The sequence below is a fragment of the Piliocolobus tephrosceles genome, chromosome Y, assembly GCF_002776525.5.
Source record: "Piliocolobus tephrosceles isolate RC106 chromosome Y, ASM277652v3, whole genome shotgun sequence".
NCBI lineage: Eukaryota > Metazoa > Chordata > Mammalia > Primates > Cercopithecidae > Piliocolobus > Piliocolobus tephrosceles.
In genome coordinates this window covers 15,306,949-15,332,861 of record NC_045456.1, presented here as the reverse complement: position 1 = coordinate 15,332,861, position 25,913 = coordinate 15,306,949, and the positions used below count along the sequence as shown (strand labels likewise).

Below are 25,913 nucleotides of genomic sequence, written 5' to 3'. Positions count from 1 at the left end.
CAAGGGATGTGAAGGACATCTTCAAAGAGAACTACAAACCACTCCTCAACAAGATAAAAGAGGACACAAACAAATGGAAGAATATTCCATGTTCATGGACAGGAAGAATCAATATTGTGAAAATGGCCATACTGCCCAAGGTAATTTACAGATTCAATGCCATCCCCATCAAGCTACCAATGACTTTCTTCACATATTGGAAAAAAAAACTTTAAAGTTCATATGGAACCAAAAAAGAGCCCGCATTGCCAAGACAATTCTAGGCAAAAAGAACAAAGCTGGAGGCATCACACTACCTGACTTCAAACTATACTACCAGGCTACAGTAACCAAAACAGCATGGTACTGGTACCAAAACAGAGATAGAGACCAATGGAACAGAACAGAGCCCTTGGAAATAATACCACACATCTACAACCATCTGATCTTTGACAAACCTGACAAAAACAAGAAATGGAGAAAGGATTACCTATTTAATAAATGGGGCTGGGAAAACTGGCTGTCCATATGTAGAAAGCTGAAACTGGATCCCTTCCTTACACCTTATACAAACATTAATTCAAGATGGATTAAAGACTTGAATGTTAGACCTAAAACCATAAAAACCCTAGAAGAAAAGCTAGGAAATAACATTCAGGCTATAGGCATGGGCAAGGACTTCATGACTAAAACACCAAAAGCAATGGCAACAAAAGCCAAAATTGACAAATGGGATCTAATTAAACGAAAGAGCTTCTGCACAGCAAGAAAAAACTACCATCAGAGTGAACAGGCAACCTACAGAATGGGAGAACATTTTTACAATCTACTCATCTGACAAAGGGCTAATATCCAGAATCTACAAAGAACTTAAACAAATTTACAAGAAAAAAAAAAATCAAACAACTCCATCAAAAAGTGGGCAAAGGATATGAACAGATACTTCTCAAAAGAAGACATTTATACAGCCAACAGACACATGAAAAAATGCTCATCAACACTCGCCATCAGAGAAATGCAAATCAAAACCACAATGAGATACCATCTCACATCAGTTAGAATGATGATCATTAAAGTCAGGAAACAACGGCTGCTGGAGAGGATGTGGAGAAATAGGAACACTTTTACACTGTTGGTGGGAGTGTAAACTAGTTCAACCATTGTGGAAGACAGTGTGGCGATTCCTCAGGGATCTAGAACTAGAAATACCATTTGACCCAGCCATCTCATTACTGGGCATATACTAAAAGGATTATAAATCATTCTGCTATAATGACACATGCACATGTATGTTTACTGCGGCACTATTCAGAATAGCAAAGACTCGGAACCAACCCAAATGTCCATCAATGACAGACTGGATTAAGAAAATGTGGCACATATACACCATGGAATCCTATATGCAGCCATAATAAGGATGAGTTCATGTCCTTTGTATGGACATGGATGAAGCTAGAAACCATCATTCTGAGTAAACTATTGCAAAGACAGAAAACCAAACACCACATGTTCTCACTCATAGGTGAGAATTGAACAATAAGAACACTTGGACACAAGATGGGGAATATCACACACTGGGGCCTGTCATGGGGTGGGGGAAGGGGGGAGGGATAGCATTAGGAGATATACCTAATGTGAATGATGAGTTAATGGGTGCAGCACACCAACATGGCACATGTATACATATGTAACAAACCTGCACGTTGTGCACATGTACCCTAGAACTTAAAAGTGTAATAATTTAAAAAAAAAGAAAAGAAAAATATACCAAGTAGGATTTTTAAAATGTTAGACACCATAGAAGATAAGATTACTTAAAAGGAATGCAAAGACAATGATTTAAAATAAATAAATAAATAAATTTGATTAAAATTGTATGTCCAAAGTTAGAGGAATCTCAATTACCCCTGAGCAGAAGAAACAAAGATAATTAAATCAAAGTATACTTAATCATATTGCTTCATATGCCAGATACTGAAGGAAAAATCTTCAAAGCAGATAGAAAAATTAAAAGCCACTTTATATATAGTAAAACAAGGATAAGAATCTCAAAGGTTTTTCAGAAAATATGCATGCCAGAAGAAAATAAAGCAGTATCTTTAAAACGCTATTTAAAAAAAAAAAAAAAAATCAACCTAGAATTGTATACCCATGAAATATCTTTGAAAAGGGAAGATGCCTTAAAGACTACCACAGGTATACAAAAGGTGAACCCATAGCCACCAACCCAGCATTATGAGAAATGTTAAAAGCAAAAGGAAAATGATAATAGATGAACATTGGGGTCTACACAAAGGATGAAGAGTTCTACAAATAATAACTACATGATTACATTTAAAAGGTGATTTTTCTTATTTTTATATCTCTGGAAGAAGATAAGTTTAAAGCAAAAACCATAAAAATGTGATGTGGAGCTTGCAACAAATGTAGAAGTATGATTTAGGACACTAATAATACAAATGAAGGGAGTGAATAATGAAAGTATATTGTTATGACATTTTCATATTATACATGAAGTCATTCAAGACAAAACATACTGTGTTCCAAAAAACAATTCTCAAAAAATTTAAAAGGATAGAAATCCTAAGTTTTGTCTTAACTAGGTATCAGTAGGAAGATATATGTAAAATTCTCAAAAATTTACAAAATAAACCATACACTCATATGAAATTCAAAAATGGAATCACAGAAGCAATTAGAAAATAGCTGTGTAAAAATAAAAACCCGCTGTAACACAAAATGTGGGTTGTAGCTAAAGTAGTGCATAGGGCAAATTTTATAGCATAAGGCTCTTATATATGAAAAGAAAATAAGGTCTCAAACTAATTATGTCAGCTCCTGCAATAAGAAATTATATAAAGAGAGTCAAACTAATCAAAATTAAGCAAAAGTAAGGAAATAATGAAGGACAGAAATCAATAGCATAGGAAATGACAAAAATAAAGGAAAACAATAAAACAAGAAGTTATTTTTTTAAAGGAGTACTAAAACTGACAAAATTCTATTGGGATGTATCAAGAAAAAATTAGAGAATACATAAATTACCAATGTCAGTACTGCAAAAAGGGTTCATCACTACAGACCTAACAGACATCAAAATGCTAACAATAAAGGTGAATTAGGTAATAATATGACCTATTCTATTTTTATCAATGTGATAACTTGGATGAAATCGTTTACTTCCTACAAAGACACAGGTTATAAACACTACTAAAGAAGAAATAGACGTGAATAGTCCTATGTCTACTAAAACATGGAAATAATATATAAAAGTCTCAATAAGTAAATAAATAAACAATGCTCATACAGGAGCTGCTGCTTCTTAGAGAAGATAAATATCAGAATTCTCTCTAGGTTCCTCCATGAAAGCTCTACCAACTCAGATAAAAGGAGACTCTCTTCATTCATTGATTCATTTAACTGGAGTACATCATTCTGCTAGTTACATGAGACAGGAAGGCTAAACTTTATTCCTGCTATCATGTTTAGACTACATTGAGGAATAAAGATAAATCAACGATTATAATTCTCTATCTTGAATCATAAAATAGTGTTTTTCATTTTTATTTATAAAGAACCATTTTCTTCTGCTGTTTTTTTCTTTTTCTTGTTCCTTTTTTTTTTTTTTTTTTTTTTTTTTTTGAAACAGGGTATCATTCTGTCACCTAGGCTGGAACACAGTGGCACGAACATGGCTCACTACAGCCTCGACCTCCTGGGCTCAAGCAATCCTCCTGCCTCAGCCTCCTGTCTAACTGTGACCACAGGTGACCACAGGCATGTGCCACCATGCTTGGCTAATATTTTTTATTTTTTATTTTTTGAGGAGATGGGGTCTGACTTTGTTGTCCAGGCTGGTCTTAAACTTCTGGGTTCCAGTGATCCTCCCGTCTTGGCCTCCCAAAATGCTGGTATTATAGGTGTGAGCCACTGAGCCTAGCATCACCTGCTGATTTTTAATCATTTTAAGCAATTGCACATTTTCTCCCTATAGAATATCACTGCACAAATCACAGAAGGTTTCACAGAATTGATAGAAAACTTCAAGTGAGTGCTTTTTTGTTGTTTGTTTTTTAAAACAGGGTCTCACTCTGTCACCCTGGCTAGAGTACAGTGGCACAAACATGGCTCACTGCAGTATCGACCTCCTGGGCTCAAGCAATCCTCCTGCCCTAGCCTCCTGTGTAGCTGGGACCACAGGCATGTGCCACCACAGGCACAAACATGGCTATCCCTAAAATAGGGGGCCCCAGTATCCAAGAAGGACATTCACATACTCGCTACTCAAAGGCTAGGCCTTAGTTCAGCAGCATTAGCATCACTTGGGAGCTTGCTGGAAATGCAGACTCTCCTGGCCACACCACATAACTACTGAATACCGTATGCCTACTGAACACCATATACCTACTTAATCAGAATCTGCATTAAAGCAGATTCCTAGATGATCTGTGTGCGTGACCAAGTGTGAGAAGGCCAGTTCTGGATCATGCTGGACACTGGAGTTGGCATCTTCAGACGCATGAGTGTCTCCCTTTCCACATTGAAATTTCCTTCGCCCCTAGTTCCTTATTCCAGAAATCAAGTTATCCAGTTTGCGCTCTATGTATCTCTGACTTCACACTCCTGACAGCATTCATTTCCCCTGACATATAAATGCATTTCAGTCTTTCCGAGGTAAAACACAAAAATCACTTTCTCAACTGTGAATTCCCCCTAACCAGAGCCTCCTCTCTCTCCTCTATGCTCTAGAGACAGTCTTAGGGAAAGACTTTAAACTTATAGAAAGAGTTGCATGTATTTGGTCTGAATTTCTTCCTTACATTTTATTCTATAACCCAGAGTTGTATGTGTTACCCTACTACTGATCCACAGAAAGTCTCCCACACAGATTTCTAGTGACTTCCTAACTACAAAACTCAGTGAGCCCTTTTAGTCCGCATCTCACTGACCTCCAATACAATTAAAAAGTGTTGACCTTGTCTTCCTCTTTCAAAGTAAAAGTAACTAATATATATGTAATGTATGTTATCTTCAGATACTGGTTAAGTGCTTTACATGCATTCAAAAATATTTTTTTTTTTACTTAAATTTAGTGCTCTTGCAATTTTCATGATACTCCCCTAACTCCTTATGTGCCTACTTGCCTAGCCCTTCTTTTCAGACTTAGGTATTCAAATTACTCTAAATAATCTCCAGTCTTGGTCCCATAAATTTTCAAAACTCATCAATTCTCCTACGATTGAGTCTAGAATAATTTGATACTCCCCCGAGTAATATAAAAAATCCAATGAAAATTGAGTCGCAGTGCTTAAAAAAGGAAAAACAGTTTATGTTCCAGAACTATAAAATTTGATACAATGCAGATTGTACCCATCATATGGTGGTTGGCAAAGAAAATCTCATAAAATTATAAGAATTAATAAGCATTCTTCAAAACATTTCCACTCTACTACTACTACACCCCCTAAGTTGAAAAGAAGACTTAGATGAATTCTGCATCTCTTCATTGGTACCCAAGTAACACCATCCAGAAATACAAGTAACACTTTCATGTGTTACAAAAATGTAAAAGACCAATGTTAATCATTTCTAAAAATAAAAGCCTATTATTTATAATACTAAAAACTTTTTGAAAATTGTCTATATGGCTGGGCACGGTGGCTCACGCCTGTAATCCCAACACTTTGGGAGGCTGAGGCAGGTGGATCACGAGGTCAGGAGTTCAAGATCAGCCTGGCCAAGATGGTGAAATCCTGTCTCTACTAAAAATACAAAAATTAGCCGGGTGCAGTGGCAGGTGCCTGTAATCCCAGATACTCAGGAGGCTGAGGCAGGAGAATCGCTTGAACCTGGGGGGCAGAGGTTGCAGTGAGCCGAGATCGTGCCATTGCACTCCAGTCTGGGTGACAGAGCAAGAACCCGTCTCAAAAAAAAGAAAAGAAAAGAAAATTGTCTATGTGTCAGTCACCCCAGCCTCCATCCCTTTGTCTCATCCTTACTCTCAGCTGGTCACCCTGATTCCTTTTTCACGGAGAAAAGTAAAGCATTCAAAAGACAAGTTCCACAGATGCCATTTTCACACCCACCAATGCACTGCATCTGGTGCATTAAAATCCCATGCATCCATGAATTCTCATGCATCTCCTGTCCCAGGATGTAGAAGCTTGCTCCCATTTCAAACCTGCCTCCACACACACACAATGGTAGACATTGCCATTTAAGGTTATGTGCTTCAGCAATTCCCCCCTTGCTCCTCCAACATCAAATAACCCCTCTCTTCTGAATAATTCCCATCTGCTTATAAAACATAATTAGTTCTCTACTGTAAAAGCAATTAAATGTTTGATTACCTTGTTCACACCTCTTCCCACAATCTCATTTGCGCCCCTCATCACTTTTTTTTTACAGTAATGCTCACTGAAACGTTTCTATACTCCCTGTTTCCTCCAACCATTTATCTGAAATTCATGCCAATTAGGCATTTTCTTCTGCCATCCAATAACACTGGTCTTGTCAAAGTCCACAGTGAAGCTCCCTGTCGCAGAATCCGATGATCAAATTTCAAGTCTCCATGCTCTTGCAGCATTTGACGCAACTGATTACCTCTTACTTGTTGAAAAGCTTTCATCGTTTGGCTATCGGAACATCACACTCCTCTGTGTTTTCTCCCAACGTATTGACCTCTCTTATATCTCCTTCTTTATCTCCCCATTCCTCTTACGTTTCTGTGATTCACAGTTTAACTCACAGACTTGTTTTCTTTCTGTCACCTCATTGAGTTTCATGACTTTAAACAGTACCTTCACGCATGGCATTTGTTCTTTCAGCCTAGAACTCTCACCTAAATTCCAAACTCCTGTGCCTATTTCCCTACAGCGCATCTCATACGGATTTCCATTTGCATCTGAAACATACCAGGCTCAACACCAAACTTCTGGTCTATTCTTTCTCCCCACCTCACCCCCAAAACTATCTGTGCCCGACACATATCCCACATCTCGTACATTCCAGCTTTCTTACCCTAGTTTTTAAGGACAAAAGTTGGCGACACCACTGACTCAGCCCTTTCTCCCATTCCTCATGTTGCATCTGTCACCATGACCACTCTGGATTGAGCCACCACTATCTCTCCTTTGCTCAGGTGATCAGATTGTACCAAGTAAAAGAAAAAGCCTGAGTGTCTCACCCGCTAGACACACTACCGCAGGTCCCATTCTATTGTTTCTGAAGAACTGACAACTTCCTTAAAAGGAAGTACTCAAGAGCCATACTATAATGCTCGTAGGAAAATATTTCCAAATCGAAAATCTTTGTAATAAAAATTGAGTCCATCTTTCAGTTTGGACATATATCTGTTTAAAAAGAATAGCAACAAAGTTCATCTTTATTTCCCCTTCACAAGTATATTCTAACTGTGGAAGCTATTGTTCGGGTATGTTAAAGCAAAATATTGCTAAATGGTACTAAATTCTATGTGCTTATCCTTTTCCACCCCAACACACATCTGGGGCATATTATGTCACTTTCACGTTTAGCTTTCATCAGCTTCTTTCAAGACCTTTAACTATTTTACAGACATATCCAGACAGGTACAGGTTCTGTTCCAATTCCTACAGGGTTACATTTAATTATCACTCTAAATTTTCAGACATAAAACCGGTTGTAGAGCACTGAAGAGATAAAAAGTTTTGAGCGCAAGAAATCCCCACAGGAGAGGCATGTTAACCCTCTTACTTTTTGAGGTCTCTTTTTAGTAGTGTTGGAATATTTCTTTCAGAGCCACATGAAGGGGCAAGGAGCCCTGTCTTCCTTCTCTCCTTGAGGTGCCATTAATTAACTATGATTTGGCCAGGCACCGTGGCTCATGCCTGTAATCCCAGCACTTTGAGAGGCCGAGGTGGGTAGATCACCTGAAGTTAGCAGTTCAAGACCAGCCTGGCCAACATGGTGAAACCCCGCCTCTACTAAAAATACAAAAATTAGCTGGGCGTGGCGGCAGGTGCCTGTCATCCCAGCTACTCGGGAGGCTGAGTCAGGAGAATCGCTTGAACCTGGGAGGCAGAGATTGCAGTGAGCTGAGATGGAGCCACTGCACTCCAGCCTAGGTGACAGAGAGAGACTCTGTCAAAAAAAAAAAAAAAAAACAAAAAACAAAAAACAAAAAATTAAGTATGATTTTTAAACCACTAAAACTTCCTTCTCATTTAAGGATAAGCCTGTCCAAGCAGGGATGACTGGGCCAAGAACTTTACATTTGACACAGGCTCATCTTTTATTCCCTGATGAGGGAAGTAAAACATCATCCTCTGCTCTGTGTGCTGTGACACAGAATAGGTTTAGGAGGGAAACCCTATAATATAGCAGGAAAGAAATGTAACTAGAAGCTACACCACCTGGATTTTAGATCTTATACTCCACTAACCAACCATGTGATCTTGGACAAATAAATTCCTTCTCCTTGTGTATCAGTTTCCTTGTCCATCAGTTTCCTTGTCCATCAAGCTTACCTAATGAAATTCACATCTAACTTCTTCCAAGGACTGTTATGGGAATCAAATCTATAAGCCTGAAAGACATTTCAAAATGCAAAATCGCAAAGAAATTACTTGATAATTATATATGTAGTAAAGTGAAAACCTCCTTTTCCTTCCCATTTCCAGGCTGAGAAAGAGTGAATATCTCAGGATGCATACTGATCCCAAACAACTTATATTTTTAGCCTTGATTGATCGCTGAAGTCAACAAGGTTTCAGCTTTCTATAACATTAACATGTACTGCATACTTCCAATGTTGACATCCACTGAGTTCTTACTTAGTGTTGAGATGTCATGAATCAGAAACATGAAAGTCAAAGATGGCAGCTGTTTTACCAGCTGTTTTATCCAATGCTGACATCCACTGAGTTCTTACTTAGGGCTGAGATGCCATGAATCAGAAATGTCAAAATCAAAGATGGGAGCTGTTTCATCCAGCAAGGAGGCAAGTCATAAACAATGATATATCAAGTTTCACCAAAACTAAGATCATTGAGAAAGAAATACTGCCATTTAAAATTTAAGATTCCACTGATTGTGAGAAAGGAATGTTTCAATCTAGGAAAATGTACATTTTGTATTTGGTTAAAAAAATAGTTTGTCATCATTTGTAAGATTTTTGAAAATAAGAGAACAGGCCGGGTACAGTGGCTCATGCCTGTAATCCCCAGCACTTTGGGAGGCTGAGGTGGGCAGATCACCCGAGGTCAGGAGTTCGAGACCAGCCTGGCCAAGAGGGGGAAATCCCATCTCTACTAAAAATACAAAAACAAGGGGGAATGGTGACACATGCCTGTAATCCCAGATACTCAGAAGGCTGAGGCAGGAGAATCGCTCGAACCTGGGAGGCAGAGGTTGCAGTGAGCCGAGATCATGCCACTGCACTCTAGTCTGGGTGACAGATCCGAGACTCTGTCTCAAAAAAAAAAAAAAAAAAAAAAAAAAAAGGAAAAGAAAATAAAAGAACAGTGATAATGGTTAGTTAATAAACTGAACCAGCAAAACAGAATCTATTTGCCTATCTATGTATCTATGATTCCGTGCCATGTTCCAAAATCTTGATACATCAAAAAAAAATCTCATATAATCCAGAGGACTGCTGAAATATCTCATTTTTTTTCCTGTTTTGATACAAACATTTAACTTCTTCATTTAAAAAATGACATTTACTGGGCCGGGCCCGGTGGCTCACACCTGTAATCCCAGCACTTTAGGAGGCCGAGGCGGGCAGATCACAAGGTCAGGAGATGGAGACCATCCTTCCTGGCCAACATGGTGAAACCCCGTCTCTACTAAAAATACAAAAATTAGCCGGGCGTGGTGATGCGTGCCTGTAGTCCCAGCTACTCAGGAGTCTGAGGCAGGAGAATTGCTTGAACCCGGGAGGCAGAGGTTGCAGTGAGCTGATACTGCACCACTGCACTCCAGCCTGGAAACACAGCAAGACTCCATCTCAAAAAAATAAAAAAGAAAAAGAAAAAAAGAAGAAGACATTATTACCTCTGACATCAGCCTAAAAGTAGCGAAAGTTACCTTGCAAATTATAATAAAATAGGTAATCAAATGAGAAGTGAGAGAGATCAGGATATGAGAACAAAATGAGCCAATTCTAGGTATGTTATTAATGTGCCTCCAAAAGTCTCCTCCATGTAGGAAAATTTATTTTGTGATTAAAATTACCAAGAACAATGTTTTATGTTTAGAAATGGGTGCTGGTAATAAAGATTAAGAAGTAACAATACTCTAAATGGTAAGGTGAGTTTTGTGATATAATTATGACTATTCTTTGTTTTATTGTTTTTTGTTTTGACACAAGCTCTTACTCTGTTGCCCAGTCTGGACTGCAGTGGCATGATCATAGCTCACTGCAACCTTGAACTCCTGGCCTCAAGCAATCCTCCTGCCTCAGCTTCCCAAAGTGCCGATATTACAGGCATTAGCCACTGCGCCCAGCCTGTTCTTTTTCTTGGAGCAGGAATTTAAAAACTTTTTCTATAAAGGGCCAGATAATAGATATTTTCAGCTATAAGGGCCATACAATGTTACAACTACTCAATTCTGTTGTTGTAGCACAAAAGCAGCCATGGACAATATGTAAACAAACCAGTGTGGCTGTGTTCCAATAAAGTTTTATTTATAAAACAAGAGGCAGACCAGTTTGCCTTGCAAGTCATGGTTTGCAAAGCTATGCCTTAGAAGACAAATAAGCTCAGACTGCCCTGCAAATAAACATACTGGGCCAAACATGTCTAACAGTATAATTGCTTCAATTGAAGAATAATGTAATCTAGAGTCCCTTTTGGGTCTGAACTTTTACAAAGGGAAAGCTTGGAGTCATGACAATATGGACTTTGTATGCATTTTTTTTTTTTTTTTTTTTTTTTTTTTTGAGACGGAGTCTTGCTCTGTCGCCCAGGCTGGAGCGCAGTGGCCAGATCTCAGCTCACTGCAAGCTCCGCCTCCCGCGTTCACGCCATTCTCCTGCCTCAGCCTCCCGAGTAGCTGGGACTACAGGCGCCCGCCATCACGCCCGGCTAATTTTTTGTATTTTTTTTTTTTTTTTAAGTAGAGATGGGGTTTCACCGTGTTAGTCAGGATGGTCTCGATCTCCTGACCTCGTGATCCGCCCGTCTCGGCCTCCCAAAGTGCTGGGATTACAGGCTTGAGCCACTGTGCCCGGCCTGTATGCATTCTTAACAAATAATGTGAGAATGAACGGGATTGTATTAGACTTGTCTCCATAAGTGACTAGGCTTAAAAATGCTGAAACAGCCATCAGTGTTTTCAAGGTTCGGCCTACTTCAACACAATAGTCAGATACTTACTGCAAAATAAAACATGCAAAAAACACACAGGGACGTAAAAACAATCAAAGCCGCTAAAATGGAACATCAAGTCTTGAGTTATTTAACCGTTGGGTTGAAGCAACTCATCAAAGCTCCCCACATTAAATGGCATCTGTTTTCCCCACCTTTCAAGTTTCAATGAACCTTTCCTGCCAGAAGGGATCACAATTCGAACACCCGAGTCCCATTTTAATAAACTGGATTTGGTTCAGAACACCTCACAGTTACCTCAGAGAATGGCAGTTACAGACACCTGCTCTTGAATTTGAAATTTACAGGAAGAAAGCTTTCAAATTACCTTCGATTATATCTTCCTTCTCAGAGATCAGATGTAAAAATATCAGCCCAGAGTCACTGATATTTAGGGATAACAAATTTATAAAACAAACACCTTGTTCCTCAAGATTCTATAAACAGGTCAGGCGCAGTGGCTCATGCCTATAATCCCAGCAATTTGGAAGGCCGAGGCAGGTGGATCACTTGAGGCCAAGAGTTTGAGAGCTGCCTGGCTAACACAGCAACCCCCCCCCCATCTCTACTAAAAATACAAACATCAGCTGAGCATGGTGGTGCATGCCTATAATTCCAGCTATCTGGGAGGCTGAGGCACGAGAATCACTTGAACCCAGGAGGCGGAGGGTGCAGTGAGCCGAGATCACGCCACTGCAATCCAGCATGGGCAACCGAAAAAAAAAAAAAAAAAGATTCTATAAATCTATTTTTGTGCCTATAGATGTATAGTTTGTGTATGGAATAGAAAATTAAAGTTAAGAGCACAACAGTCACTCCACTAGACAGTGTGCTCTAATTGTGTTGACAAGGATTACCAACGCAGGCAAAAATTCAGAATCAATAGTTGATTCAGATACCTCACAGAGCTGTGACCCGCAAGCCTATAACACATAATACAAATCATTGTATTTGTATACAATCATAATACAATATCATTGTGTTACTTTTGTACAGCTTGATAAGCTCTGTACCATGCACTTACATTCATTATCTATTTTAATAAACACCGTGTAAGATCAATAGGATAAATCCCTCATTTGAAAATGAGGTTGAAGACACGGGTTAATTGATTTAACTGAATTCCTAGAGTAAGTTGGTTTTGCAGTTAGGATTGGAATCAAGTTACCATCATTCACAGCTGAGATCTTTCATTGAGGAGAAAAGCCCCACAAAGGCTGGAATTTTTGCGTGATTTGTTTACTGCCACATCACTACCAAACTGCAGGGCATGTTATAGGTATTCAAAAAGTTCATGTTGAATAAATGAATGAATAGATATTTTTAAAATATTAACTAAAATAGGAACACAGAAAAGGTAAAAGCAGAACACAGACATGGGATGGCCTCACTTTCTTTATCCTTGCAGCAAATCATCAGTTTTGTTTATTCCTGCTGCATCTTTTCTATATCTCAAGGGGCCCAAACCCATTATGGTGATTGGCCAAGTGGAGTTGACCAGGAACAACACTTAGATAATCAGTGAGAGGGATAAAAAGACAGGAGTTTTAGACCCAGCCTTTCTACCTGGAGGGTTGGCCGTGGACAAGCCATTCATTTGAGGAGCTTCAACTTCCCAGTCCTTCTTGGCTTCTACACATAACTCTTGGGGACTTACTACCTGCCTTGCTTAACTACACGAATATGGGAAAGGTCAAGTAAGATCTGGAAGATATTTTACACACAATACATAGTGATGAAGCCATTATTGTCCTAATTCTGCAGTCATTTTCTCAGAATAAGATCCAGAGTGAAACACAGGCAATGGGATTACACTGGTATTTATTTGCTGTAGTGGATGAAGACCAGACCAACGTCTCTGGATCCTTGGAAGAGTTCCCTTTCACCCCTCAGTTCTGTTCAAAGATAATCTATAACATATTTCATTTGATGTCGGGGCACCTCTTCTGGCCAAAACCCTCAACTGAGCTTTCCTGACTGCCAAAATGGACTCTTTTGACTCATTCTCTGCTGTTCCCCCCAAACCTTCAGATTCTCCTACTTCTCAAGTCCACTGTCCTTGGAACCAGGCAGTCAGCTTGGCCTTGTGTCTGGTTACTTCTCAGCAGAATCCAGGCTGGTACAGGGCCTGTGCCCCCTGTATTCCCTGCGGAAGACAGTCCAGTAAAGCAGATCTTCTCCTTTTTTGTGCTATTGGTGATTTTAGACAGTGGTCCTTCAGGACAATATTACACATTCTTCTAATAAGGATGATAGAGAGATGAATGGGTAGATACAAGGGTGGATGGCTGGCTGGATGAATGGATGGATAGATAGATAAATATACATAGATAATAGATGGACAGATGAATGGATGTATAGATGGATGGATGGATAGATGATAGATGGATGGATGGATGGATAGATGGATGAATAGATGGATGGATGGATAGATGATAGATGGATGGATGGATGGATGGACAGATGATAGATTGATAGATGGATGGATGGATGGATGGATGGATGGATAGATGGATGGATAGATGGCCAGCTGGCTAGCTGGCTGGCTGGATAGATGAACAGATAGATACTAATCTAACTGATAGTTAGGTGAAGTAAGATGCCTCTCTCCTGTACAGTTAAAAGCGGGCAAGCATTCTGCCCAGGATATGAGGAGGAATCCCAAGGGGGAACAAAGAGATGAAAATATTTGAGAAACACCAGTAGTAATAATACGAGTCTCTTCTCCCAAATGGCATGAATACTTCGAAAGCATGTAAAAACTGCTCAGAATAGCTATGATGTAAGGTGGGAGGGTGGTGACAATCTATACCTTTAGAAAGCTTGTAGTCTTCCATCTATGCATCATAAATTTTTTTTTGTCTAGTTAGCCAATAACGCAAGCAGTGGGTAGCCAGGTTTTAAGAAGGCTCTATATTTTTTACATGAATTTACATATACCCACACATACCTGCAGTTAATAAACTCCCCAAGCTGCAGAAGAATAAGAGGGCCCATTCATTCCCATGACCCCACATAAGCATAGTCAGATTTGGGTCAAGTGTTTTAAGTATCACTGACGTTCTCCTACCTCACAAAAGCTTTGGCACTGGTGTTTCCTCAGCTCCCCCGATTCCTTGCAGGGCTCTAGGCACTGGAAGAGAGGAACAATAAAAATAAATAAAACATGGAAACAAAGAAACAAAGCTGAGAGGAAAAAAGAATGCACCTGTGATTGTTGCTTTTCAATGCTCGTTTATTCGGGTTAGTTTAGAAAACCAAAGAATCAGCTGCTTTTTTAAACTGGGTATAATACGAATCTGAGCAAAAGCATCATTACAGAAAGCAAACCAAAAAATGTATTTCAACACAATTGAAAAGGAGAAGTTACAGCGCCTGTCAGTGACTTACAGGAAAAGTAATGATTGTCACCATCAGCTGGAGGAATTGGGGTAAGAAATATTTTCTATTCAGTAAGAAATACTTTCTTTTCTTTTTTTTTTTTTTGAGACAAAGTCTTGCTCTTGTCCCCAGGCTGGAGTGCAATGGTGCGATCTCGGTTCACTGCAACCTCCACCTCCCAGGTTCAAGTGATTCTTCTACCTCAGCCTCCCAAGTAGCTGGGATTACAGGCGACTGCCACCACACTGGGCTAATTTTTGTACTTTTAGTACAGACAGGGTTTCACCATATTGGCCAGGCTGGTCTTGAACTCCTCACCTCAGGTGATCTGCCCTCCTCAGCTTCCCAAAGTGTTGGGATTACAGCGTGAGCCACTGTGCCCAGCCAAGAAATACTTTCTAAAGGTTGTTGTTTCAGAGGAATTTTTTCTCATAAAACTTAATATTACATTTCCTTTAAATTAGCAGCATAGGGCTATTTTTTTGTATACTCTTCTATAAGTAATTAAGTGAAAATGCATTGTATTAAATTTATGTATGTATGTATGTGCACATATGTATTGTTGTTAACTTGTATCCTTATCTCAATGAATTCAACAGCATTCAGATACATCCAGTTTAATCACTCCATTAAAATACACTGAATAAATCTGTTAGATTATGACATGAGAGTCTCATAACAGAAAATGAGGTTTGCTTAAACATACATGCATATAACTTATTACTATATACATTCTAATAAATCAAAGACACTAGCCAGACTCCAATGTTCAAGAATGATTGTAACAACAAACAGTAAGATTGTTGGATAAACAAATTATATACACATATAATATGGTTTATTACTAATATATAGTAGATATATTATATATACATGATATATAAAATATATACAGTAGTCTGAGGCCAGGTGTGGTGGCTCAAGCCTGTAATCCTAGCACTTTGGGAGGCTGAGGTGGGCAGATCACTTGGGGCCAGGAGTTTGAGACCAGCCTGGCCAACAAAGTGAAACTCCGTCTCTACCAAAAAATACAAAAATTAGCCTGGCGTTGTGGCGCCCGCCTGTAGTCCCAGCTACTCAGAAGACTGAGGCAGGAGAATAGCTTTAACCTAGGAGGTGGAGGTTGCAGTGAGCCAAGTTCGGGCCACTGCACTCCAGCCTGGGTGACAGAGCAAAACTCTGTCTCAAAAATAAAAATAAAAATAAAGTATATATAGTGTGTACATATGGGATGTCTGTGTGTGCCCGATTGATAGTAGCCAGGTCTCATGGTTGAAAAAAAAAAGGTTACATTCATATGCATGGAAACTTGATTCTCAAAATTGTATTTCATGCAAGTTGTAATTTTAAACATTAATAGTCATATATAGTCAGATGTCAGTCATCTAAATATAGGCATAGCCCTAGCCCTCATACATTCATGGTTATTTTATCTATATTATTTCTATTTCATTATTGATGAATTTTCCAATGACAGTAAAAAATTCTCAGTTAAATTTCAGACATGTATAATGTAGAATTCCGGATATATGGTGAAGCAATACTACTTTTTCACTCTATTTTCTAGTAATCTCCTCCATGTTTTAAAATACAGATATAGTTAGAAGATACACTGGAAGACTCTATGAAGAAAGTTAATTTTCAATATTTATTGCCATTTTTTAATCAAATATATGTATGAAATCAACTGCCCCTGTGCCAACTGTCCATTCTTTATAACAATAATGCTCAAAGTGTGATCAATTACCGATATTATGGGCACCCCTTGGAGTTTGTGTGAAATGAAAACTCATGGGCCACATTCTCTACCTACAGTCCGAATCTCTGGGACCAGGGCCTAGGAATCTCTTTTAACAAGTTCTACTGAAAATTCTGATGCTTACTAAACTTTAAAAAGAACTGCCATCAATTTGATGTTTGCATTTAACTGTGTCTTTATGGAATAAATGCTCGTTGGATGTTTCTTGCGTGAAATGACAAAGACCTACCTTGCAAGTAGCTGAATCTCTGCCTGCGAACAATCCCCAGACCATTACTCTTCGGAGTAATGTCTCTTTCTTGCTTCATATAAGTGTCATTAAGAACATATATTTCTCATAAAAATATTTTAGATTTCATAAGTAATGTTGCATATGAACATTTTTAATTATTTTAATTTTTCTAAAAAAAACTTGAGCTCTTTAACAATTCTTTTCTAAGACATATATGAGCCTGTCCCAAGTTACAGTACTTACTTCTCTCAAGCATATTCAAAAACAAAATTTTCACCAATATAGCAATTCTAAAAGGAAAACAATTTTAATAGAAATTAAACACTGTTTAAAAACTTATCTAACTTACTTATCTCATGATTTCCTTAAAGAACTAGTTTTTTGTTCCCTACGGCTACATCAATGCTTTGTCCTCAAAGCTCCTGTTACTTAATTTTTCTAGACATTTGCTTCAAGGCAAAAATGTTTAGTAGTTATTTAATAAGTATGCTAAGACCTAATTCTTCCTCAAGACCATTTGAAATGAATACATGACACTCTTGCCACTTGCAAGGTAAGTCTTTATCATTTCACTCAAGAAACACTCAACAAACATTTATTCCATAAAGAAACTGTTATATGCTATGTGGCTAACAGTGTCTGAAAATAAGCACGTGATTTTTGTTTCCTCTCATTGCTAAAAATATGAATCATGAAAACATGCTGCTACATGTGTACACAGTTGCATTTTCACAACTATAGACATCGGTGCACAAAAAATCTCAAGCCTTTGAAATCTCCATAATCCCACATAACCATTGTCCTGAGAGCTTGTGGAATAGTCAAATACTTTATACAAAACAAATACCACTTACAAAAACAGGCATATTTCTGGAATGCTAATCAAAGCAATGCACAACACACTTGTTTTGCTGTTAATCCAGAAGCTCTGCCAAGTCTAGCATCAGTATATGTAATTCATTTAAAGCTCTATTTTAATTGCATTCCTGCTTCAGATCTAATAACTAGTAATCAGCAGTATCTAAAGACATTTTTCAAAATGTTATTAATGACAGCCAACATCTTCTTTTAGTAATCCTCCATGAAATCTCTCTGACAAGCACAACCTACATACGATCATCTGAGTAAATGTTCGCAGGATAAGTTTGCCTAAAGTCTATTTCTTTATAATACTCTTGCCAGTAAGAAAAAAGATTTCAACAAAAGCTAAAGTGTTGCGGGAGAAAACGACAATGACACACTTTCTCTCATACTTCATGTAGAACAAAAAACTTCCATTTTTCTAAGCAATTAAAAAAAAAAAAAAAAAAAAAGTACGGCAAAAGACTGTAGCCCTGCCAGAGGTGTTAGAACCTGAAGGACCCTATCTTGAACAGGGGCTGGGTAAAATGAAGCCAAGAACTGCTAGGCTGCATTATCAGGAGGTTAGGCATTCTTAGTCACAGGATGAGCTAGGAGGTCGGCAGGACTAGTTTCACAAGATACAGGTCACAAAGACCCCACTGATGAAACAGGATGCAGTAAAGAAGCCAGTCAAAACTCACCAAAACCAAGATGGCAAATGAAAGCAACCTCTGGTTGTCCATGTGCTCATTATGCACTAATTATAAGGCATTAGCTTGCTAAAAGAAACTCCCACCAGCGCCATGACAGTTTACAAGTGCCATGGCAATGTCCAGAAGCTACCCTATATGGTCTAAAAAGGGAAGGAACCCTCAGTTCCAGGAACTCCCCACCCCTTTCCCAGAAAATTCATATATAATCCACCCCTTATTTAGCATATGATCTAGAAATAATGATAAGTTTACTCAGTCAAGCAGCCCACGCCATTGCTCTGCCTATGGCACAGCCACCCTTTTATTCCTTTAATTTCTTAATAAAATTGCTTTCACTTTACTCTGTAGCCTTGCTCTTGAATTCCTTCCTGCATGAAGCCAAGAACCCATGTGGCCTCCCAGACTGAACCCCAATTTTGGGGTTTACCATGTGACAACCCCATATCTCTCTTCCACAAGAGGAGTGATTATGAGAGAAATACTACTACCAGGAGACAATTGCTTTAGAATTTATTACATAAACTCATATAGGCACCATGATCATGTACTACCTAAAACTATCCAAAAGAGTAACCAAAGTTTATATTTTTAGCAAAGGTTTTAGGCTTTCAAGTTTTAGGATGATAGACTAAAATCATTTCTTCTGAGGCTACTGCTTCAATTCCAATGAAGAAACACTTTAAATTTCAAAGAAAAATATGTAGATTGAGAGAGCTAATCGCCTATGTCATCATTTGGCAGGTAGATAGTAAGTATGTTTCTACTTAACCTAGAAACTTTACAGATTATGGACCATTTTAAAAACTGTTTGTCTAATGGAGCCTCATCACAACACATCTATAGAAGTATGTAAAATTATGCACTATTGGCTGGGAATGGTGACTCACGTCTGTAACCCCAGCACTTTGGGAGGCTGAGACGAGATGATCTCTTGAGCCCAGAAGTTAAAGACCAGACTGGGCAACATAGTGAGACTTTGTCTCCACTAAAAATAAAAAAAAATTAGCTGGGCATGGGAGTGTGCACCTGTACTCCCAGCCATTCTGGAGGCTGAGGTGGGAGGATCACTTAAGCCTTGAAGTTTGAGACTACAGAGTACACCACTGTACTCTGCAGCCTGGGTAACAGAGTAAGACTCTGTCTCAAAAAAAAAAAAAAAAAAAAAAAGGCAATTATTCTTATGTTTTAGAGAGGAAATATTGAAGTTAAGGAAACAAAGCTAGTGGCTCTGGGAGAGACTGGGGCAACTGGGATTGAACCCATGCTTTAGCACACTCAAAGAAAGGGTATTTTCCATGATAAAGCACTTTATGCCACTTGCTACAGGGGATTCATGAGACAATGTATATAAAAGATATCTGTACACTGAAAAGTACTTTGCAAATCCATGGGATTAAGTAAACTATGATATTCTCAGACCTCTCTGGGATTCAGTTCCAGAATGCCCTAGGTGTTACGCATTCCAAGATCGTCATATAAGCACAACCAATAAGACTATTTCATGTCACAGAGAAAGACCTCCAGCTCATGAGTGGAAGTACTGATCAACAAGGAAATTGTGGATACTAATTTGGTGAATCACCATCTGGCCAGTTTAGCACCAAATTCTATACTTTACATTTAACCAAACACTTTCATAAAAGGACAGCAGAAGAAATATTCTTACCAAAACAGCCATCACAATAAATTCTAAAGCAAAAAAGGTTCACACAAGATTCAAAATTTTACATTGTCCAATAATCACCAGTAGAACTCATGATCAGGTTATGCTAAATGACTAGAACCCATGCTATAACAAAGCAAGCAGCAGGTCCACAGATTTCAATCTGTTCAAATTAGCAACAAATTAGCTAAATCAACAAATATGGATTAATATTTCCTATGTACAAAGTACTTTAGTCACCAAGACAGGGGAAAATGTGGCATGATTCATTCTGCCCTGAGGGAGTGTAGAATCTCTTATGGGAGAAAAATATGTAGTTAAGTAAGTCTGCATCAGTGAAGCACAAAATAAATGAGTTAAGAACAACATGCTGGCCAGGCACGGTGGCTCACGCCTGTAATCCCAACATTTTGGGAGGGCGAGGTGGGCGGATCATTTGAAGTCGAGAGTTCAAGACCAGCCTGACCAACATAATGAAACCCTGTCTCTACCAAAAAATACAAAAGTTAGCCAGGTGTGGTGGCAGGCGCCTGTAACCCCAGCTACTTGGGAGGCTGAGGTGGGAGAAATGCTTGAACCTGGGAGCTGGAAGTTGCAGTGAGCTGAAATTGTGCCACTACACTACAGCCTGGGTGACAGAGTGAGCCTCCATCTCATAAATAAATAAATAAACAAATAAAACAAACAAACAAAAGTCATAAGAAATGAAAAAAAAAGGATATGTATTTTCATAGATGATCATTGAAAAGAACTTCATAGAACTAGGGACCCATAAATCAGCTTAGAAGGGTGACTGTGGGCCGGGCGCGGTGGCTCACGCCTGTAATCCCAGCACTTTGGGAGGCCAAGGCAGGCGGATCATGAGGTCAGGAGATCGAGACCATCCTGGCTAACACAGTGAAACCCTGTCTCTACTGAAAATACAAAAAACTAGCCGGGCGTGGTGGTGGGCACTTGTAGTCCCAGCTACTCGGGAGACTGAGGCAGGACAATGGACAATGGCGTGAACCCGGGAGGCGGAGCTTGCAGTGAGCCAAGGCCGCGCCACTGCCCTCCAGCCTAGGCGACAGAGCCAGACTCCGTCTCAAAAAAAAAAAAAAAAAAAAAAGAAGGGTGACTGTGACTAGGATTTGACCAGCTGTAAGTAAATTTGGGATGAGGATAATATTGAATGTATGGAGTGGGGAGTATGGTGTGTGATTGCTAGTAGGAGAAAATACATAGCAGAAAACAAGGCTGGAAGGATAGCCCTTGGATTCAATGAGGAGCCACTGACACACTCAGAATGAACTGTTTGCTCCAACTTGTGTTTATGAAGACTTGGGTGTTGGAATAGAGGATGGATTAGAGAGGTGAGACACTGCAGTGAATTAAACCAGAGCAAAAGTCTTTACAACATCTTTCAATCTTCTCTCTGCCATTTCTAGTGTCAATATGCCACCAGGGTGTCAGAGGACATTGGGTGAAAGGAGGAAAAGGATGTTAACCTATGAAAGGGAATATAGAAGTGCAATCCCATCAACATAGTCACCAATTGTTTTGAGAAGTGGGGATGAGAGAAATCAAATGGGGAAAGGCACCAAAGTTTCCAATCTAGATCTCAAGGGAAGTGATGGTGTCACCAAGATCAAGGAAGAAGGAGAAACAAGTATGGGGAAAGATATGGAACTGAGTGTTTAACACAACGAGTTTGAGGTGTCCAGGGAACGTACAAGGAGAGTTGTCCAACAAGCTATTGAAATTGTGGATATGCAGTTTAGGATAAAAGTTAAAGTTAATGATGGCATTATAAGTTTCTTTTGTCTTTCTCTCATCATCAATTTATTCCTTTTACAACCATTTCCTGAGTTCTAACTATAACCACAGTATCATGCTAAGTGATGAGCCCACTGCTAAATCTATGAACTACACAAGGGACTGATTTCAAGGACCTTACAGTCTCTAGAAAGATCAAGGCAGCATGTACATTTACAAGCAAACGTTGAAGATACAGATAGAGAAGAGGACAGAAAAAATTAAATTGGAGTGTCAAAAATTTTAGGAGTTGGGCTATGCGAAAACTAGAATGGCAGGTAACCTGTATGAGATTTCATGATTTAGTAAAGTTTTTTTTTTTCTTTAATCTGTTTTGTTCTCTCTTTATGTGTTTGTGCTTCAAAATGAGGTGATTGGGCCGGGCGCGGTGGCTCAAGCCTGTAATCCTAGCACTTTGGGAGGCCGAGACGGGTGGATCACGAGGTCAGGAGATCGAGACCATCCTGGCTAACCCGGTGAAACCCCGTCTCTACTAAAAAATACAAAAAACTAGCCGGGCGAGGTGGCGGGCGCCTGTAGTCCCAGCCACTCGGGAGGCTGAGGCAGGAGAATGGCGTAAACCCGGGAGGTGGAGCTTGCAGTGAGCTGAGATCTGGCCACTGCACTCCAGCCTGGGCGACAGAGCGAGACTCCGTCTCAAAAAAAAAAAAAAAAAAAAAAATGAGGTGATTGGAACATGTTAGTAGGCAGAAAAAAAAAAAAGGATCAAATGGAGGAGGTCTGACCGAAGATCAGGATGATTGAAGATGTAGAAGAAGTAGGAAATTATCAATTGATCAAGGTCCCAGAGACTGTTGTAGGGGTTACAATATGAAAACAGTGAATTTTTAGAGAGGCAACATATCACTCATATCATTGAACCCAACCCTATACAGCTTCCAGATTTGAGAACTGAAACATTTTCACAGAGGCAATGGCCAAGTGGTAGGTAGGGTTTAGATCCATGGCTCTGCCTAGGACTAGACATGAATGTACAGTTTCACTCCAGCTTAGAGGATGTAAGAGTTTGGATGTAGAGAAGTGTGACAATGATCATGTGGCATGTTGATAACCTGTGTGAATAAGCCACGGGTTTCCAATATGGTGGGAAGGCACTGATGTTTAGATGTGTGTGCCTTCATGGATGCAATTCTGGTGGCTGGGCTTCAGTAGTCTTGAATGGATAGATAGGTCAGGCCACTTCCCAGGTGAGGGACTCAGAAAGTCATGATTCTAGCCAAGTCTGAAGGCAACAGAAAGAGCACTGAGTTTTAGATTTGGACTGACCCAGAGGAGAATCCCTCATCTACCTTATGCTAAATGATTTTTTCCCATTCAGGTTTTATTTTAACCTCTCTAAACTATAGGTTTCTGATACATAAAAGAGTGAAAAAATATTTGCTCAGGTGGACCCTTTTCAAATGAAATTTATAAAGACCACCTTTTAAGGTGTCTACACATAGTAGGTACTTAGTGAATCTAGTTCTCTTCCATTTCTAGAGGACCAATAAGGAGACTTTATTGTATAGTTCTTTCATATTTCCCTAATGCCTGCCTACATTTTCCCTTTTAATTGGAAAAGAAATTCAAATTTCTCTTAATTCCAGTCTCTCAAGCATGTTCTAATAAGTGTTTTTTAAAGTGCCAAATTTCTTTGCCCACATTTCCAAAAGCTAAGATTGAGTGGGGTGGTAATATTCTGTGTGTGGCCAGAACGTGGAATCAGAAGGGATGTCCTGAGACCAGAGCACAGTACCTGTTCTTTCACAAAAGTATTTTCTGTTGAATAATTAAAAAATCAAACAATGCTTTATACTTAATTTTGTCTGGAGTATTGCCTAGATATAAGGAATAAGCCTTGGGGTTCTAAAAAATAAAAATAAAAAAATAAAAAACACCTCCAACTTTTTATTTTATATGGGTATACATTCATATCATATAACAATGCTATCTACAAAAGTTTACAAAGACCATTTTTGTTTTCTGAATTAATGGCAGCAAGTTTCTCTAAAAAGCTGTAGACCTGCTTTTTACATGAAAGCTGTATTTTTTCTCCCAAATATATTTCCTAAAATATGTGCACCCCACTGCCTTTAGAAGTATTCATGGCCTCCCTCCAGCTCTAAATTGGTACTGTATAGAAATTGTTACAATCCTGTGTGTCGAAAAGTACACTGTGTCTTGCCAAAATAATGAAATCTTTTGGCAGACAGCCCTCTGAAGTGCAGTTGAACAATCATTGCAGCCTCAACCACAGAGGATTAGCATGCCAGCCCAGCACAACAGCATCAGGCCTGAGAAGGTTCACATCACAAATCAACTTGCTCTGAAACATCCGAAAGGTAATGAGTCTCTCACTGCGAAGCTTATCAGGAAGCATGGGCCTCATTTTATCACAACTACTTTTTCACAACAAAGAGAGTCCTTTGAGTTTCAAGGGAAGTGTTTAGAAACTACATAAGTAAATGAGAGGAAAGCAATTACTCAAGGTAGTTATTATCCGGAAACCATACTCTCAATGTAATTCTTTTTCACTTAAATGATACCATCATGCATATCATTAAGTTTCTTGAAGTAGACAAAGTCATGGAATTCTGTTACCTGGAAGACAAAGCACACCTTCTTTGCATTCTTATATTTCAACCGCAATCTTCTAATACGGCATTTTTAGTACAGTATTGAAGCTTCAAATAGTATTCCCATGGTCACTGCTCAAATTTAAAAGATATTAATTATGAAGAGAAAGTGCTAACTTTCCAGTGTGGAAACCTAGCAGAGCGCACCTTAACTAAAGGATCAAAGACACTGCCTCCAAGAATGGGGGAAAAAAGCAAAACAAAACTCAGGTGTCCCCTGAAAGGATGCACTAGCAAGGACTCAGCATCTCACAGCACCAGGATTCCTGCCCATTATAGAGAACCTGAATCTAACCAAGAGGAAATACCGAACAATCTACAAAGCAATTAGCCTCTAGTCTTCAAACATATCAATGTCCTGAAAGACAAAGAAAGACTGAGGAACGGTTCCAGACCAAAGTAGACTAAATATACATGACAACAAATGCCACACATAATGATGAATTGGATCCCGAATCAGACAAAATAAGGCTATAAAGAACATTATCGGGATAATCAGTGAAGTTTAAATATAAACCATAGATGAGATGTTGGTATTACATCAATGTTAAATCACCTACACTTGATAATTTTATTACCAAATGATGGTATTATATCAGTGTTATCACTTACATTTGATAATTCCATTCTCTTAGTAGTTACTAAGAGAATGCACTTGTTCTTAAGAAGTGCATGCTTAATTACTTGGAGGTAAAGAATCATGATGGCTGCATCTTCTTTTCAAATGGTTGGAAAAAAATCATTACAAGTGTATGTGTGTGTATATATACACATAGTCTATATGTATACGTTATACATTTGTGTATATGCAGAGATAGAGAATATGATGAAGCAAATACGGCCAAAAAGAAAAGGAAAAACGACTGCTAAGTCTAGACTGGGTCAAGCAACTAGAAACCAGGGACCAAATGTGGCCCACCTCTTGTTTTTGTAAATAAAGTTTGTTTGGAACAGAGCTATGCCTGTTCATTTGCATACTGCCTGTGGCTGCTTTTGCACTACAGCAGCAGAGACGGGTAGTTGCAACAGAAGACCAAGCCAGCAAAGAATATTTACGAATCTTTGACAGAGAGCTTGCAATACCCTGATTTACATGAAAAGTATATGGAAGTTCTTTGCAGTGTTCGCATAACTTTCTTAAGTGTGTTTTTTAAAGTTAAAATTTAAAATAAATTCATAAAATAATCTTAAAATTATTTAAAATCTCAAATCACAAGTTTTCTCTAGCTGGCATTATTAAAAAGCTATCATGGATATAAATATACAGGCAAAGAGTATTAAAAAATTTAAGTTCCTATCAATGGGCTTATAGGAATAAACAGATTTAAAGACAAAGGCTTCAGATCTGAAACCTCATACCAACTAGATAACATGTCTTCCCAAGCAACTGTTTAAGAAGAAAGAGACAAAACCTAGAATCTTTTAGGCTCTATAAAGTCAGTTCTAATAGGCTGTACAGACTGGTGGTTTAACCACAGCCTCGGAAACCCTAAAGTAGAGGACCCAGCATAGCCTCAGTCATCTTGGAAGTCGCAGGTAAGCTCCAGGGTGACTCTGTAAGG

The 25,913-nt window shown here is 38.8% G+C and overlaps 1 protein-coding gene across 1 annotated transcript in view; it reads right to left on the bottom strand.

Moving 5' to 3' along the window:
- Positions 1–25,913, bottom strand: part of ANOS1 (anosmin 1) — a 130,903-nt gene that overhangs the window by 83,986 nt on the left and 21,004 nt on the right. The window contains exon 2 of the mRNA XM_026456132.1: positions 14,401–14,463. Within this exon, the coding sequence (XP_026311917.1) occupies positions 14,401–14,463 (63 nt within the window). The remainder of the gene's footprint in view (positions 1–14,400; positions 14,464–25,913) is intronic.